This window comes from Sander vitreus, chromosome 18 (assembly GCF_031162955.1).
Source record: "Sander vitreus isolate 19-12246 chromosome 18, sanVit1, whole genome shotgun sequence".
In the NCBI taxonomy this organism is placed as follows: Eukaryota; Metazoa; Chordata; class Actinopteri; order Perciformes; family Percidae; genus Sander; species Sander vitreus.
Genome location: NC_135872.1, coordinates 20,467,627 through 20,486,859, shown reverse-complemented (window position 1 = coordinate 20,486,859; position 19,233 = coordinate 20,467,627). Strand labels below are relative to the sequence as shown.

Genomic DNA, 19,233 nt, shown 5'->3' with positions numbered 1-19,233 from the left:
CATCCCAAGCTGTTTTTTCCATAGTTGCATACTACATGCTTATTGTATATTAACATGTAGTATGCATGGGCCTAAGGCGTCTTCTTTTAAGTTTCTTATTTTCTTTGAACAACTGTTAAAAAAACAACCCAAAAAGGATTCAGTATACAATAGTCATCCAAGTTCCAAGTCAGTTTCCATCCAAATGCAGATCCAATGTTTCCGTCTGACACTATTTCTGTCTCTTTATTGAGGTTTAATAGCCTGACAAGCCAGACCCACATCAAGATGTTGGGTCTGGGAACTCAACCATTGGCAGGGCTCAATCCTAGGGGCGGGATAAACGGCTGTCTTTCAAATTCCCTCTGCACTCATAACCAACCAGAGCAACACTAGTTGATAGATTAAACTTTTGCTGTATCTGGACGGCAAAACTCCGAACACATCTTCCTTTTTTAAGAATGACTTCAGTGCCGTTCTTTGTTCTTTTCTCAAAGAAAAGCTGAACTCCAAGTCTTCCAAAGCCGATTCGAAAGACCGCTGTTCGCCAGCAGCAGCAGCCATCGTCTTTGTTTTCAAGTAGCAGGGAATTCACGCGGAACCGTCGCAACTCTGCCGTCCTCATGTTAATCCCGCCCACCAACTTTATACACAATGTGATTGGCCTGACCAGAATTTGGTTTTTCCAGCTCGCAAGCCAACGGAGAGTTGCTAGACTGACATTTGCTGCCGCTAAGGTGCATCTAGATTTCTAGGCTAGAGGTTTAAGTCATACGCTTCATGTATATATATATATGCGCTATATTTGCTAAAAACGGTTTCCATTTAATTTTTATTTCTACACCAACGTTTCCACCTCCGGCGAAGCGTAAAAACATTTTTGCAATATTCCGACTTTCTTTGAATTTCTGGTGGGTTTTTTTTATGCCAAATTGACAATGTGCATAAAAAGAGGCGGGTGGAAACACCGTTTCCAGATGAACACTGATTATCACATTCATTTGATTTATTTTTCTGTCAATTGATGAATCAAGTAATCCTTTTATCGCTCAGATGAGGTATTAAAGTGAAGGTGTTATGCATACAGAGCTGTGAACAGACAAACGGACCATGTTGAAGGGCGCGCTATGCTCCAGGTCAGTTTAAAGTTTAGACAAGATCAGACACCTCGAGAATGCTTGGCAGCTCCTATCAAACGGAAGACGTGTTAAGAAAACATGTTTGGGGTGCAGCCTGTCTCTCGGCCCGGCAAAGCCACAAATATAACCAGCAGTGTGTAGCCTAATGGCTGCTTGTCAGGGCTCGTAAAGTTTACCTCTAAAAAGGTCGCTGGCATTTACACCCTCTTGATCTCTGTGATGTTTCACACCTCTGACTCCATCCTTTACGCGCACAAACATACCCAGATGTACATGTGCTTTTTCTGTGTGTGTGTGTGTGTGTATGCGTGTGTGTGTGTACACTTAGAAGATTAAAACGTTATTTTGCTGCTTCTTACAAGAACATTTTAAGTTTGGGGGGGTTAAAAATAGCCAGCTTCTGTGGATGTGTGTGTGTGTGTGTTAGCACCATGTTTCAGACCGTTGTACCCTGCAGAAGAGCATAAGGATGTCTGCGCCTCGAAACCAGATACATTCACTTTTCGAGTTGTAAAAATAACTTTTGTGCGATAAATGTAATGACATTTATAATGAGGCCTGGCTATCGTTGTTGTCTTCTGTAGTGGAGGCCAGGGTGAAGCTGCGCAGACTAGCCCTGAGCCAGCGCTAACCATTCATCATGGGATGTAATAGAATTCCCTTGGTTATTATGCTTGTTTGTGTCTTGTCTGCACAGTATCTACTGTATGTACGTCTCGCTCTCATTCTCCCGTTTCCTTTCTAATGGCCACTTTGCCGACGACTGCAGAGTATAAGCGCTGTCTCCCTCGCTCAGTTTGACCACATCTCAAAACGCTGCTGTCGGAGCGAGTCAAAGACTATGGAACTCCAGTCCAACATCAATCCGATTTTATCAGCGGTTGGGATGAAATAACTGTCCATGTGGACAGCTCTTACGTAAGCTCTCTTTCTCTTTGTGGCAATTACTCTGCTAATAGCCCTTTCGGAGATCCCCTTTTATCCATCAGTGCTCGGTTAATAGTCGGTAAAGCTCCAGATGACACCGGTGAATAGATCAGTTTTTGTTTCTCCGGATCGTTTCATTTGAGAGCTTTGTCCTCCTGCTGTTAGAAATCTCTCCAGTAATTCCACAGGAAATGCAATTATACCTATTTAGTTTACATTCCATTAGAGGGTAGGGTTGGGTATCCTTTGGATTTTTACGATTCCGATGCCGAACCGGTACTTTTAAAACGATTCCGATTGCTAAACCGATTCTTGAAAAACTGAAAAATGACATCAAAGAAAGGCTCTTTTATAGATTATTTTGAACATTATTTAAATTTAACAATATATTAACGTTTTAAAGTACTTAAATATATAATAAGAAAGAGAGAGTGTGATACTTTTACGTCCGTTTCGGAGCGACAGAGGAAAAAATATTTCAGTCGACACATTAAGTGGAACCGAAATGAGGAACCAAAATATGTGTTCTAATCCGGTCCGATTCCTACCGGTTGCGTAGGAACCGGTTCCATAGTGGAACCGGGTTTCAGTACCCAGCCCTATTAGGGGGTTATTCTTTTTACAGAGTCATGTTTGGGATTGCGTGCATGTTGGTTTATTTTAGACATATAGTCAACCAAAAACATCAAAGCAAGATAGATGTTGTCAACACTTGGATTAAAGGGTATAGCCACGAGTTGAATCTTGCCTGCTCTCCCCTTCTCTCGGTTTTGCATTAGAATGAAATCGGAGGCGGTTGTTATTCATGTAAACAGTAATGAAACCACGAGATGATGTCACTGGAAAGAAAAAGGTTATTTTCACTGGACTGGAAGAAGCCCCGGTTTGCAGAATGCATCAGAACCCGCGTGGCAGATGGGATTTTCAGAGGCCGATAATAAAGGGGTTTCAGGGTTATACTTATTGAAGGAACATTCTTTGTGTTTAACATCTAGCTGTTAGACTCTGCTTACATAAGCACAAGCTTCGCCAGCTCAGCACTCAGTCAGACGGGCTTTTAAAGGAACGGGGGAGCTATGCAGATTTATGCAAATGAGGGTTGCCATGGGGTTCGTGGTGGTGCAACCGTGGTAACGGGGAGAGGAATGAGGTTAAAGAGGGCCATGGGCTTCGGGAGGACGTTCCCTACCCACAATGCCCTCCGGTGTTTGTTTACACGCTGCGGTGGGTTCTGGGTTGTGCAAGGTAAAGCCAGCCATCTTTTAAGCCTCTTCCGCAAAGCCCCTTTCATGGGCACTGTGGGGGTATCATGCTGATGACATCCAGACGTTTACAGGCAACATATGTGTGTACGTGTTAAGTGAAATTGCTGTTTTCGTTGACATTTTCCAAACGTTTCTTGTTGAAAAGGGCAATGATTTAACTCCAATTTAACCAGCAAGTAAATATTCATAATCCCTGCTAGCGAAAGACATGCAATCACCACGACAAATCATCCCGGCTAAATAGCTGTGTGATGCTGTAATTTAAACAAAAAGGATTGTGCAGTTTTGTGTGTTCACAAAACAAATAAAGGATAAGCGCTGTAGCATAGTAATTCCGAAGTGATTTGCCACCATGTTCTTCTACGCAAGCAGAAAATCCTACCTGGTTGACTGAGCCGGAGGAATGAAGTGTCCCATCCCTAAATCAGTCAGGAACTATGACCCTTGACTCTCAGTGTCAAGTGCCATGAGTGTCACTGAGGGTGACGTAGCGAAAAGCTTTTGAGGTCGACTTGGAATAAGAAAATGCTGTACAGAACCCGTACCAGATGGCTTTCATGGACTCCAATTTAGTATATTGGCAGTTTTTACCCAGAACTCAGCCTCTGTAAAGCATTGTCAGTACTTCAGATCCAGACTTTATTCACATGCCAAACACAGTTGAAAGATGGTTAAGAGAGATCATCTGCAACATAACATAACATATACGACTGGTTTCCCATAGACAAACGATAGTCCATAGCCAATTAGGGCTGGGCAATATATCAATATTATATTGATATCGTGATATGAGACTAGATATCGTCTTAGAAGTGTTGTCTTTTCCTGGTTTTAAAGGCTGCATTACAGTAAAGTGATGTCATTTTCTGAACACACCAGACTGTTGTAACTGTTCTATTATTTCCCTTTACCCACTTAGTCATTATATCCACATTACTGATGATTATTTATCAAAAATCTCATTGTGTAAATATTTTGTGAAAGCAACAATAGTCAACACTACAATATCGTTGCGGTATCGATATTGAGGTATTTGGTCAAAAAACTTTGTGATATTTGATTTTCTCCATATCGTCCAGCCCTACAGCCAATCTGTCTCTGAATGTCACTAATCTTTTCTGCTGTGTTTCACAGTAAATAGTCACTGCGCACGCACACATGGACAGTAATTAAGGGTGTGGACCAAATATAAGCCCACAGCTTTGATTTCAGGGATTAAACCCAACTGGCTGCCAGATTGCTATTCTTCTAGCCTAATGAAAAGATTAAGGGCAGAGGGCACTAGCCTTACAAGTGGCCTGATCATCGAAACAAATAAACTGTGGCACTGCTGTTTGATTCTGTTATGTCCAGGCAATGCATATATTATTTTGTTTTTTAAACTTTTTTTACAAGGTTTTTCACAAGGTTAGCATTGTCACACTCCAAACGTTCAATTATCCCCCCCTACACATAATGTTCACATAATGAAGTGTGTTTTTTATCACAGACGCATACGTAACATTACACATCCACAGACACACAGCTGCAGGCGCGTGAAGGCGTCCAGCTGACCCTGCAAGGTTGGTGACGACGAGCGGAGGAGACAGGGTGGGTGGGGGGAGGAGAGGGGAGCGACGACATCACTTTGCCGGACAGGATGTGTGACAGCACAGTAACACACGTCTGTGTTACTGTCTGCTGGGATTCCTATAAATAAACTAGTTCTCTTCTTTTTTCCTCTCCCACTAAGGATGCTGACAGATCGATCAATAGCTAGACATGAGAGATGTACACTGGTCTTCAGTTTCCGCTCAATAGACATTAACAACCTTTGGTACACTAAAGTGCCCCAGCTGGCCTCTAAACAACTTTAAATGACTACAGTGGGTGTAATTACATACATACCGTGTTGTGTAATTGGATTAAGTCAACAGTGATTCTTCATCAACTTTTATCCAGATAGATTGATTTGTGTCGGGGAAATATGAGAGGAAATGAGGTTCAGCCCGGAGGCAGGGGGCAGGAAACAAATTCTGTAATGTGTTTACGCTGATCTCTTCTGGACAAATGGAGAATGTTTCCAATTGGCAGTATAACTGGTAAAGGATCTGTCAAATCTGTGTTTGACACCCCGTCCAAGTTCTTTTGCAGTCTGATTGGGAAGCTGCCATTTCCAATGCAGGAACTTTCTCAGGGGATCAAAAGGAAAGGAGCTTAGTAACTTTACCTGTGTTAGGTACCAATTTTCACAGTCTGACTTTGGCTTTAGATAAGGGCTGCAACTAGAGGTTATTTTCATTATTTATTAATAAAGTTCTTCCTTATACTACAAGTGTTGCCAGAGTTTTGACCTCTTCAGACTATTTTCTTTCTCCATGCACCTTGGAAGTACTTAGTAGGAAGTAGGTGAAGTTGTGCCAGAAATTGTTAATCTGCTAAAAATGCCCCTTTCCCAGATTTCCCTAAAAAATGTCCCAGAACACACGTTGATGTATTCAGGTTACAAAACTCAATCTACTATTGTACAAATTAAAGACAAGTGCAACATATTTGCCATTTCTGCTTGAAAAATGAATTTTGGATTATCAAAATTGTTCCTAATTAATTTTCAGTCGATTGACAATTAATCCTCTGTTGGTTGAATGTCAATTGTTTATCGACTAATTGCTTCAGCTCGATTTAAAATGAATCCAAGTCCTGAAAGTGAAATCTTTTGTTAAGTTGCTAATTCAGAAGGTGTTTTCGAAGTAGACCGAAAGAGAGGAGGTTACAAACACTGGTCACAACCAAAGCATTACTCTTTAACTGTGAACACACAGCTTGTGGTCAAGGTCCAAGGTCCCCCTCACAGCCAATCGGCAGTCTTGTTTCAACTGCAGGGCTTCAAAAAAACTATGATGGCATGGTGCACAAAAGTGTACTAAATATTTAAGTCTCTAAAATCTCCTCAAGGCAAAATCTCTTCTGGCAGTTTAGTATTTGACACAGATGATTTCTCATATGCTCTGTTACTTCACATCAGTGGGAAAATGCATTCAGTGCTGAGTTAAATCCAGACTGAGCTGTCCCCGCTTGTTAGTAAGCCCAGCTTGGCGATGCTGTTGACAAGTGGCAAATGATTAAAAAGCTGATTTCACCTGGTCAATGTTTAAGAGTTGTTGATGCACACAAGTCGTCCTTTTAAGTGTAATCCATATGGCACTTTCAACTTTCACACTAGTCACTCAACATGGGTTGTCTCTCTTCAAGCATTAAGTAATACTGTGCTGTTATCACACTCAGAGACACACACACACACACACACTTAGAAACATTCATATGCACATGAAAAAAAACATGTCTTGCTTTTTTTGGAGTGTACACACACACACACACACACACACACACACACACACACACCAGAGAGTGCGTGGGGACGTGAGGCGCTCTCTCTCTCTCTCTCCCTTAGAGCGGGTGCCATGTCTTGTCAGATGGGGTTAGCTCCCCGCTAGCTGATGAGCCAGTCGAGCCTTTGAAGCCCTTCCAGAGGCCCGTGGTTTACGTGCTTGGGTTGCCAGGTTCTGCCATCCCCCTCATTAATGCAGCATGGGTGCCCACTTAACTTGTTCGTCTCTGATCCTCTGGTCGGATTGCCCTGGCTATGACCGAGCGCATGGGAAGCCAAGCAAAGGAGGAAAACACACACAAATAGACACTGAAGCTGGCATAGCACATGCATGCATACACACACATACACACATACAGACACGCAAGAAGGGTTGCAGGTATAAGTGTGTAAGTGCGGCCTACACGTACATATAGGCATTGTTCCTCAGCTCTGTGGAGTGTGTTGGCATGTGCAGCCTACTCTGATAGTAAAACAATTATTCAACTGACCGTTTGCTAAACCTCTACCCAAACCCAATCATGCTATAGCTTAGAAACCGTCAATAGGCATGGAAGGCCTGTCAAGCGTTTGGATTCCTCCACATGCCAAAGCAGTGCGCATAGAGCTACTTGGTATCTTAAGCCTTGGTAGGGTGGCGTCTCTTTTCATCGGCTTGCCAAAGCCAAAAATACGAATGCAAATTTGTAAGGAAGGGTTTAAACAGCTGTTTATCTGCTCTAACACAAGGCGTAAACGTTAGCATGCCCGGCTAATTAGCTTACCACCTACAGTATTAACCTGGCGTTACATCCAAAGCCAAGGAGCATATCATTAGCTGACTGCACTATTGTGTAGGGTTAAAGGCTATGTTACAAAATGCCAGAACTGACACAATAACTGTGTGGGAGTTGGTAGATGCTACTGAAGCTTAGGCAAATGTTAGCAGCGCTCTCCTGCTTCTTTGGGGGAAAGTTTAGAGTCCAGCAATCCTGCCAAACTTTTCACCCAAGACAGCGTTACATTTCCAAAACGCAGTCCTCATCTTGTGTCTTGTAACAGTTGTACTGTTTTACACAGTTCTCTTTTTTAAATTAATCAGCTGGAGATGGTGTTTTCAACCAACTCACAAAGTTAGCATTAATTAGCTAGCTAGCTAGCTACAGCTGATAAAACCTGCTAACGGTTATCATTTCAGGTTAGAAATGCATGGCCATTGGCTAAAAATGAGAGGTCTGCATTTTTTATTTTTGTGTGAAGTCACAGACCCATAGTTTCAGAAGTTACTATGAATTGTTTCAGTAGTAAATCTGCCACTTTTGTCATTGTAAACTGCATGTGTGCAGAATGGATAGCTTGACAGACGTAGCAACACAAACTGATAGCTGCATGGGCTTATAGTGAACGGTCAATTGATTGAAAATTGATCTACAACAATTATGACAGTGAATCGTTTAAGTCATTCATCAATCAGAATTTCCAAACATTTTATATACTAAACAATCATAAAAGTAATCAACAGGTTAATCAATAATGGAAACAACTGTTAGTTTTTGGCCTAATGTAACTCTTCCTTTCCCTCAAACCCTGCTCACCAATGTTCTGACTAGAGGCAGTGGTGCCTCTCTCTGTTTCTTTTTCTCTCCTCACATCCCTTTTCCCGCTCTGCTTTTCTTTTTTTCCTCCTTTTTCAGGTTTTAAAGTGGGCCTCCGTCCAAAATCTGATTTTTCGAGAGGTTTTTGAAGTTGCTGGTTAATGGAGATGTTTTTGTATGATAAATTTGACTTTCTGTAGCCAGCGAGGTCAGATTTCAGGGAATTCACTGTACTTTGACTTGGGTGTTGGTGCAGAGAAAGGAGAATGAGACTGTTTCTGCTCTTTCTTCAACATCTTGAGGTAATTGACCCAACCTCCTGCCTTGAGCACACATACACACATGTACAGTATAATCACAGATGGGTTTAAAAATCCCCTTTCTAGCACAAACCCTCTCGTTTGCTCTCCCCACACACACACACACACACACACACACACACACACACACACACACACACACACACACAGAGTCAGCTTAGACACCCATGCAACCCACATGAATTCCCTATCTAACAAATGTTTCACATGAGCACTCATTCATTCTCCACACACATTCACACATCGCTGAGAGAATATGCATGTCTCTGTGCTAAAACACTGCGATACAGCTGTGAATAGGAGATGAAAGCCAGAGCCGAGCCAGGAATAATACACTGTGTTCCAAATTATTATACAAATGATATTTTACACTGATTTTCCTATATAGTCAATGCAAATTATAATATATATACATAACCACATATATATATATATATCATTTGCATCGACTCTTTAGGAAAATCAGTGTAAAATATCATTTGCATAATAATTTTGACCACAGTGTAAAAGCAGAGTGATTTCAATGCACTGCAGGCTTCTATGGGCCATGAGATCTGACTTGAAAACATAAGGGAACGCTGGTCCTCTTTATAACCATACAATTTTACCAAAGCCTTGGAGTCAACAGCGTGAAGGCTGGTTTTGCTCCAATTATAACATTCCTGTCAGTATCGGCTAAATGCCCAGTTTACATTTGTACACGTGTGGTCTGATTTTAGCACTAGCCATCCTAATTCTTGCAGCACCCCTTTAACATCATGCCTGACTCAATGCTTTTCCTGCCTCTACTTCTCAATTTGCTCCTAAAAGAGTGGCCTGCATTGACCTCCAATAAACTGTTGAAAATAACCCAAAACATTTAGTATACAGTATTATCCAAAATCACACACTTAAAGGACCGTACCTGTGGTTAATCACATTTTAGCCCATTTCTTACACATCACATACACTAAACAGAGAGAACACTTTGAAAACCATGTTGCTGTATTTAAGAAATGTGAATGTGTTTTTTTTAGCATTCCAGGCAGCCACTGGATTCCATTCATTGTTGGATGATGTGGACTCCCCCAGCCTGTTTGTAGCGCTCAGCCCCAAGCCCATTTGTTCCTACTGAAGAGCTTAATCTTTAAACATGGCTCACAAAACAACATTTGAAATCATTTTCTAAAACAGCTGGGCACTGTAGTTCCAAGCAAATGTTACTCTAACTGGAGTAAAGTGCATTTGTTGGGGACTATTCTGAGCTGCAGATTGGATGCACTGTGGCGTGTTAACAACAGCAGGGACGACTGTGGGATTGACTCCCCCAAAATAAACTACAGTGCCCATGTTTATTGTCATGAAGGAGCATGTTACACAGTGGAGCTTTGTGGCTCATTTACTGTATATTTTAGTAGTTTTTTAAAAACATGGTCAATGGCATAGGCGAATAAGATACATTGGACTTTGGCTACACAATTCATTGTTGGTTTTGGTCTCTTCATGGGATTTGTTGACAAGAATAATGTAAAATACCACCAGACGTTTCTGAATGTACCGTAAATCTATTGGCAGACGCTTGGTTGAGTTGTGTAATCTATCACAGTGAACATCAAGTCACTGTTACAGTATGGATTATTTCATTGCAGACATTTTCAAATGAATCTGGAGTTAAACCGCATTACCAAGCAACAATAATATGACTAAAATTAGACTTGATGTTGGATTATACAGCTTAAACAAGTATCAGAGTCCGCTACTGTTCATATCATATGGAAATAAAAAGAACCCAATGGCTGCCTGGATTGGTAGGAAAAAAAACCACTAGAACTGTACAGCATGCATGTAGTTAAGGAGCTTACACTTGAAAACACACTACTCTGGAAGTCTATGATGTAGATTTGACAACTCAAGCGCCACTTACTAGCTTTTCCTATCTTTCAACCATACAGATGACAGATGGGATTTCCTATCCATGACAACTGCTGATGAAGACTGTGTGATACAGTTGAATGCTCTGGAGAAAGCTAGCAGACCCTGAGTTGGGAACTATTTCCGAGGGCAGGAATAAACTTTTTAATGCTTATGATGGAGATCTTTAAAGATACTGTGGGTGTTTTCAACACATCAATGAGACAACATTTAGTTCCGCAGTTGTTTTCATTTGCATTTTGGATGGAGAATTGTGCTTCATTCTAAGTAGCTATAAACGTATACTTAAAGGTGCAGTAGGTAACCCTTATAAAACTAACTTTCTGTCATATTAGCTGAAACTGACCCTATGTTCCAGTAGAACTACATGAAGGAGGTAATTAAAAATAAACGCTGTTCAGGTGCACCAATCAGGGCCGGGGGGGTGTCTAACTGCGTGTCAATCACTGCTCATGCACATGCATTCATTCTCCCTTGTGGGGGGAGGGGCTTAGGAGACCGTTCTGGGCTTTAGCGGAAAGGGGGGAGGGACTGAGAAGTTGTGGATGTTCAAATTTCAAGTTCAAAGTCCTGGATCTTCACAATCCTACCTACAGCACCTTTTAAAGTAACGTTATATAACTTACCATAGTAACTGTAGCACGGTACAGAGGCGATATGAGCTGTGATGGACAGAGAAGAACCAGTTGAGGTCATGAGCTTTAGAGGATTGCGCAATGTTATTGGGAGCTTCGCTTTCTGTTTAATGTATCAGGTAAATAAGAAAATAACAAGTGTGGGATATGCAGGAATGTAGAACTTTGACTGACGTCGTCTGACGAAGCAGGGGGAATCATCGTGATAACCTTCACACCCCCTCCTCCAAAAAAAGCTTAGTTGACCAATGTTTTCTGCGATAGCTGCACACTTTTTAAAGAGCAGATAAGAAATACAAGGGACAGAAAAGTTCAAGCAGAGGGATGTAATGAAACCAAAAGAGAGGGAAACTGGGAGTGGAGCAGAGTTAAGGAGGGAGTGGCCGCTGGAAGTGGGTCACAGCGGCCCTGATGTGATACAATGTGACGTGCAGAGAGGGGGATGGACTTGCGCCACTGTCTGCGTCACCTTTTGTCCTGCGCACACACAAACGCACACTCTCACATAAAGATACATCTGCTCAAATCATTGGGTAAACAACACTTGTGCAGAGGTAAAAAAAAAAATAGCTTACTTGTGCTTTGTAAGGACAAGGTTCCTCCCTCTCTCTCTCTCGCTCTCTCTCTCTATTGTTTACTGCTTAGTTGGACACTTTTACTTTTCTTCTTCGCAGTGCCTTGCACTTACTTTATCAGCACTGAAGATTGCACTCAAGTTATGCATAAGTAATAACTGGCCTCTCCCAGGGTGCTTGTTATGTACAAAAGAGTAGATGCAGAGCAGAGTTTTGCAGGGTAATTATTTTGGCTGGGTTGTGCGATTCCCTGTATGATCTGTAGCTTCTCCTGCAGCCTCATGGAGGAGCAGTGTGGAGAGAGTGTGTAAAGGGGTGGAGGGGATAAAAGGATGGAGGAGGAGTGGCAGGGGAGCCAGGGAATGGTTTAATTGCCTGACCCCTTTCCCACCAGGATGACTCTCTGAGGGAGCGTGTGTCTGTGTGTGTCTGAGAGGTGTCCAGGCTTTCTGTGCATGTTGTGTGTTCCCACGGCAGATCCGCACGACCTCTTAATCATGTCATGTGTGATGCACTCTGAGATTCAACGTAACCCCCCTATAACACATCAAAGGCTAATAGATGGGGAGAGGAAGGGAGACATGGTGCTTTGGTATGTGTAGACTGCTCGCGACAGTGGGATTCCTCACACGTCCTCACACTCTAGTCAAATAGAGTGCGCCTGAGCTATAAATCAATATTTATCTTTGATTACTTATCTTGATTTTTGTTTAATTCATTCTAAGGAGATATAAAATGAAAAAATAAGCCTGACAGACTCGGATGACTTATGGGTTTATTGGATTACTTATGGAGAGATCTCAATCTCTGCGAGTAATCTAAATCTACACACCACTGAGGAGAAATAAAACATAGATTTTCCGTCCTCCCCCCTTCTTTCTGAGGCTTCTCTCTTTGTTGTTTGAGTGTGCTGGTGGCGACCGAAAGCTGAGGAACCTTCATCCTAATCGGCTTGAGATCTGGCCGCAGGTCAGGCCAGCAGATGAATCCAGATTAGAGGGGTCACAAGGCAGGAAGAGAGGATTACCAGCTCTGGCCACTGCAGCCTCCTCCTCTAGCTGTCCACCCGTCGGCTAACCAGCCAACTGACAGCACTGTCTGCACTGGCCCTCCTGTAGAGTCAAGGGGCTGGACATGGATAGGTCTGCAGGCCCTGCTGGGGTCATTCACCCTCGTTTACTCTCAAGCCTTGGGTAAAGGATCCATTTGTACATGTTGCAAGATGGATTTGGTAGTAAATTGAAAATAATATTTTAATTTTTTTCAAATTGAAGACTGTGGCATCATGAATTTGTACATTTTTATAACTTAATCTAAAAGCGAGACTTGTAGTATAATAGAAGAGCTTTATTTTAAGGCTGTGTGTGTGTGTGTGTGTGTGTGTGTGTGTGTGTGTGTGTGTGTGTGTGTGTGTGTGTGTGTGTGTGTGTGTGTGTGTGTGTGTGTGTGTGTGCAGAATCCAGGCTGTTGCTGAGTGTGTGTTTTCAATTTTGGATTTCTGAAGAATACTGCCCCCTGGTTGCAATGTGTGGATCAACTAGGTCACATGAACAACAGGCTGGTTAGAGTTGTTAGTGTGAGTTAAACAAAGAATCTAAGGTCAGAGTTAGCTCACTGATGCAACAAGGTGTGTGTGAGTGTGAGCGTGCGTGTCAACTCAGCATATTCATCAGCAACCTCCCCATCGGCTTTGTTATACCTCCCCATCACCCCATCTCCACTCTGTGTCTGTCTGTACTTCCACTTAGGAAACAAAGTAAAATAAAGCTGTGTGCGCAGCGGTGTGCTCCCCGACTAGTTGCCGGAGTGCGGTTCCTGTGTGTACCGCAGCTTTGATCTCACTGTAAATTAAACATGTCTTTCTAGATAACAGGCTCCGTGCCACCTACCGAGTCAAACTGCACCTCCGCGCTTCACACAGCTCCTGTCCCCGATTTGAACTCTGTAGACTTGATTCATGTTAACTCTGAAATAACAGCTGAGGGAATCTCTGCGGAGTAATTAGACCACAGTTACATTGTTTTTCAGGTGTATAGTATAGAGACAGTTTTGCAGCAAATCTCAAATATGGCATTGATGTGTTTGTTTCGCGATGAATGGGTGGCGCAGGAGAATGCGTGCCCAACTGGGGAACAGCCCCAGTCAAGAATCGGGTCAAAAGTTAGGTCAAGCACTGCTAATCTGGGTGGGAACGCTCAGTGCTTGACCCTTGACATCGGGCTACATCTAGTTTTTATAGGACATGAGGGCTTTTTACAAGGTACTACACATGGTGGATGGATTTGCAGGATAATATTAGTAGTTAACAGTTTTCCTAAAAGCTAACAGGCTTGATGTTGGGGCTTAACAATTAACGGGAGAATGGGAGGATTTGCAGCTTTTCTCTGCTTTGTGTGCTTGTACATTAAATATCTTTTGGTTTTTGATTGTTGGTTGCTTAAAATATGCAACATGACGATGTACCACTGGCTCTGGGAAATAATGATTGGCATTTGTCCTTGTTTTCCGACATTTTTTTATGCTAAAAAAAGGAATAGAAAGAATAGAAAAATAGAAACATGTTGCATGATGATGTTAGCATTTAGCTCAAAGCACTGCTGTGCCCCCTAGTCTTGCTCACCTTATTCTGACATTTTAGACTAAAATGATCTGACAGTCAGGTAAATCAATGATAAAAGTAATAGTTAGTTGCAGCACTACCTAAATTATAATTAGTGCCTGTCATTTACCTGCTGACTAGACTACACATTGAACACATAGTCAATTATGCTAATTCATAACAAGCAGTTTGGACAACAAACCACGAAATCAGACCTCTGCGTCTCTTTTTTTTTTCTTCTTTTTTTTTAAAGACCACCTTTCAATAACAAGACACAATATTTCACATATTTTCATTTTAGACTTTAACCATGATGTGAAACCCCTCATTTGGAGAATTCATTTTTGGGTTTCTCAAAGTGCACGGCAGCCTTTTCAAACTCTATATGTGGTCCTTTTGCTCCAGTGGTCGTGCCTGCCTGTTTTCCTTTTTTTGGTCTTTGAAATGCTAATCACTTCTTCTCCCCTCTTTTCTTCCCCGTCTGTGCTCTAGATTCCTCCTCCAACTACATCAGGCAGCTGGAGACTAAAGTGCGGATCCTGGAGGACGATAACAACAAGCTTCTCTCACAGGTGATGGTGCACACATCCAGATAGTACTGTACATGTATATGCTACTACTGCATATATCAGCCCAGCACAGCACTATATGAACTTGTGCCCTCAGCAAAACTTGTGCAACTTCCCAACTCACCCAAAACATGTGATCGGCAGCTGTGATGGGATAAAGTGGTTGCCTGATGCCTCTGCAAAGCCACCCTCTCACAACAGCCTGTCTGTTAGTTGGAGAACATGTTTGTTTACCCATGTTTAATTCATGGGGAGTCAGTAAGCTTCAGTAGCAAGCAGTGATGTTAGCCCCCGAGGCAAACTGTGGGAGCGGAGGAGTGATGAGAGGAGGGAAAAAGGAGGGGAAAGAGGCATTAAGTGACAGTGACAGAGACAGAGCATTTCTCCCAAAGTTGACCCTGCTTTGACGTCTCCTAAATTTGGAGCATGTAGGGCTGAGTGAGTGGAGGTGGGAGTGGGAAGGGGGGGGGGTTCCCTAGAGGTTCACATGTCAGTCTGCAGAGGTGTGTGTGTTACATACACACAACCACAGCAGTGGACACATTGTGACATTTATTCGCCGAAACATTCACGTTTGGGGGATCGAAATTGTGGAACACGGCTCATTAATTATATCATATGTCATATATCATTTGTTATCTTTTGTGTTTTATGACGTGACTCGGTTCATTTGGACGCAAGTCAGGCTGCAGACAGTCGAGTTGGAATTTCACAGTTTAAATCAAAGCCTTTTATTCTTTTTCCTTTTTTTCTTTTTCTTCTTTTTTTTAAAAGTGATATCTCTTCCCCCAATTATCTCCCAGCAGATTCATATGTAGGCAGAGAGTGTAGGCTGGAATCACAGATACCAAACCTAAATGAACCTCATGATTAGCTCTTAAGTGCTTCAATTAGGCGGCACACGTTGTCTCACAGCACTCAAGACGTATAATTTGACCCTGCTTCGTGAAGTCGACTAATAGTCCTTGTTTGCTTTTGAAGTGATGGTATGTTTTTTTTCTTTTTCTTTTTCTTTCCTTTTTTTTGAGGTTGGGATGAGTGTGTTTTTGCAGTAATAGAACTTTTAATAGTAATGGATGTAATGGAGTAAATACCGCTGTGACTAGTAGAAAAGTTATTCAAATCTGGCAACCATGACACAACTGAACTTTGGCATTAATCAGAATACTCCTCTGTAAAAGCTTGTTGTTTTCTACAGTATCTTTGTTCAGTATCTCCGCTGCTACCATTGCTGTTAATAATGGCTTTGATACAATAATCAAATAACGAACATACACACTATTATGTTTTTCTCTCCCTAGGCTTATAGCCGGTATAGTTTCTCCCAAATACAAACAAAAAAGGTAACTTTTTTTTAAATGTCACTGTTTGTTAGCTCCTCTGCTGGTTGTTGAGCCTCTTTTGCCTTTTCCCTCTTTTATCCGTTTGGTGGTGGGACTTTTCACAGCTTTGAACTTGTTGCGTTCTCATATGCAGAGGGGTGGACACAATAAAAGCAACACCTGTACAATGTAATGCACTCAGCTGCATTAAGTTTAATGGCATAATGTTGCATTTATGTTGACACTTTCACACGGGTGCTGAATCGACTCTGTGGTAACGTTTCGGGCAATTCGCTTATTCGCTTTTTTTGCCGAGAGATGAGAAGATTGATGCCACTCTCCTGTCTGTACGCTAAGTATGCAGCTACAGCCAGCAGCCAGTTAGCTTAGCTTAGCATAAAAGACTGGAAACAGAACGGTTCCCAGTCTTTATGCTAAGCTAGCTAAGCTAAGTGGCTGCTGGCAAGAGAGTGGTATGAACCTTCTCATCTAACTCTTGTTTAGTGAATGAGCGTATTTCCTGAAATGTCAAAATATATGTTTGAGGCCATACAGACGTACTTAGTCTTGCACTTAATATTTTGTCCGTCAAAATACAGTCCAGTACAACAAAGTGAAGCCTCAAACATACCATACCACCACACATACCACATAGCTGAATCACCGAGTGTCAGTATTTTTAAGCCTGAAGGAGTTGGATTGCATTACCTTGTAGAGTTGTTGCTTCTGTGCCCAGTCCCTGCTATGCACTGCTAGCATGCTATGCTAATGAATGAGCACAGGTGGCCCTGCTTGTATGTGGTCTATCTTGGCGAGAAAGCTGTTTCCTGTCCTTGGAGCTGTTCTGCCATGTGCAGTCAGTGTTTGGTTCGAGGTACCCAAGGTGAACGAATGCTACATTGTGCTTTGGTGCATAAATGACACACGCTTGTCCTGGCTGGTCGGGACGTCTGGTGGGCTGAATAATTTAGGATACAGGGGGAAACACAGGTAGATCCAGATATCCATAATGCATGGCTGACAACTGCGAGTGCAAGTGAAGAATGAAGTAATGTCTGGAGTTCAAAAATACTACCTTGAAGGATGTGTTATTAATAAACTTTGCTTTCTATTAAATGTAAGATTGGTAATGAAAACAGAAGTGCACTCCAGTAAGTGATGGAAACAATGGAGCATCTCTGGAGTGACGTTGGCTCTAATGCAGTAACCTACTTGATAATGTGTCTGAATAATAGCAGGTGGAATTTTTACAATGGATAAGTTGCCTCAATGGACATACTGCCTTACTCCCTGTGTTATGAAAGAGTGGAACTTGTGCTGAGCCTGAAGGGAACAATAGCCTCTTATCGCTGGAATGTTGACCCTCCAAACCAGCTTGGCTGAAGCATTTTACTGTACTAAAGGGAGAAGGGAGTGAGTTGACAACAAGGTCCCACGGTGAATATTACCAAGGGCCTGCACAGTATAGGTGGGAACACACTCAGTGAGTCAAACAGGTGTTTGCGCACGTGCACGCCCACGCTCGTACTCAAACATGCTCAGGTGCGTGCAATTACACGTTTTGCTCTTTTCACCCACTCGGATCTCCCATGTCTTTCAACCGTTACTTATCTCCATTAGCTCACTGAAGGGTGAGGCACTCTATGGCTTTCCCTACATGCTCACTTCCACTTTATCATTAACATGTAAGTGCCCGGGTGTGACTCTGAGAATTGAATGATTCATAAGATAAATTCAGGTGACACTCCATCTGTTAACCGCAGGCTAATTCAACTCATTTTGTGAGAGTGAACTGCGGTAGGGTCCAGTGGATTTGTATGATGAAAGAGGTGAAAAGAAGATGGATTATAACATGGTTTAGTTATCTTGCAAAAAAAGTCAAGCTTTCCCTTCTCATGGGTCACCTAATGCGGTTTGCAATCTTGCAATTCTTTGTAATTTTTGAAACAACCAGGTCTCTAATTTATAACTATCAGCTCTAGTTAGCTAGCTAGCTAATTAAGCTAACGTTTTCGCCGTGGGCTAGTTGAAAACGCTGACGTTTTTGATGTTTCCAGCTGACTTGTTTGAAAACAAGAACCTTTTAAAAGTGGTCATAAATATGCTCTTGGTGGCAACATACATCATAGTGTGGTAAATCACTGAAGCTAAAGCTGACTACCTAGACAAAAAGTTAGCATCCTTGCCCCACCAATTTTTAACCCATGTAAACAAAGAAACAGTGTTGTTGTAATGCAGTCTAGAGCTAGCTAGTCCTAGTATTGTAAGTAAGACGAGGAAAAATGTAAGGTCAGACTCCACCCAGTTTAAAGCACATGCTATTCCTATTAAACTGTTTCTGTTCTGTATTCCACTAATTTATAGTACTGAAGTAGCATGCTGCCAACCTCTCCACCCTTTTGTCAAAGTGGCATCACCCCTGCCCCTCATAATTAAAACTTGCCCCTGTCACCACCATGAACATTGTGATGGATGGATAGACGGAAGGGCTAGCCAAGAAAACTGCAGAAGGCCAACTGTCCCCGGCTGTCTGACAAACAAATAGCTTTGTTGGTCTCAGTGGTCAAGGTCTACTAAGGAAGGGATGTAAAGTTAGAGATGCGTGTTGGTTTGTCTGTCTAAAGCCAGACTTTGCATAACTAGAATATTCTTCAGATGCTGGAAATCCCGTCAGAGGACTATTTCTGATCTCATAGGTCTTCTATATTCAGTTGACAGATGTTTTAATTTCATGGATTGTGTTTGTGTCACTTCTTCAGATATGACATTTAGGGCATAGCTCGCTGATAGACACAAAGCCTGGAGAAATGACAAAGAGATGTAAGCAGAGGTACAGAATTGAGGGCATGAATATGGAAACCCAAAGGATATATCAAGAAGTGCCAAGGGAAGGATTGGGAAAGGTTAGATGAACAGCAGCAGGATACTAAGCTGGAAGAGAAGAGAAGAGGAGGGGGATATCAAAGGACAGAGAAGACAAGGGGAATGCTGATTGTAGCTATTTGTGCGTGTGTGTGTGTGTGTGTGTGTGTGTGTGTGTGTTTTCGTGTT

General features: G+C 42.2%; 1 protein-coding gene across 4 annotated transcripts in view; it reads left to right on the top strand.

Annotated features, from left to right (window-relative positions):
* Positions 1-19,233, top strand: part of ccdc85cb (coiled-coil domain containing 85C, b) — a 51,278-nt gene that overhangs the window by 19,566 nt on the left and 12,479 nt on the right. For 2 of the 4 annotated variants that reach the window (XM_078275457.1, XM_078275456.1), the window contains exons 2-3: positions 14,784-14,863; positions 16,162-16,203. In XM_078275457.1, the coding sequence (XP_078131583.1) occupies positions 14,784-14,863; positions 16,162-16,203 (122 nt within the window). The remainder of the gene's footprint in view (positions 1-14,783; positions 14,864-16,161; positions 16,204-19,233) is intronic. The other 2 variants (XM_078275459.1, XM_078275458.1) reach the window with 1 other exon arrangement.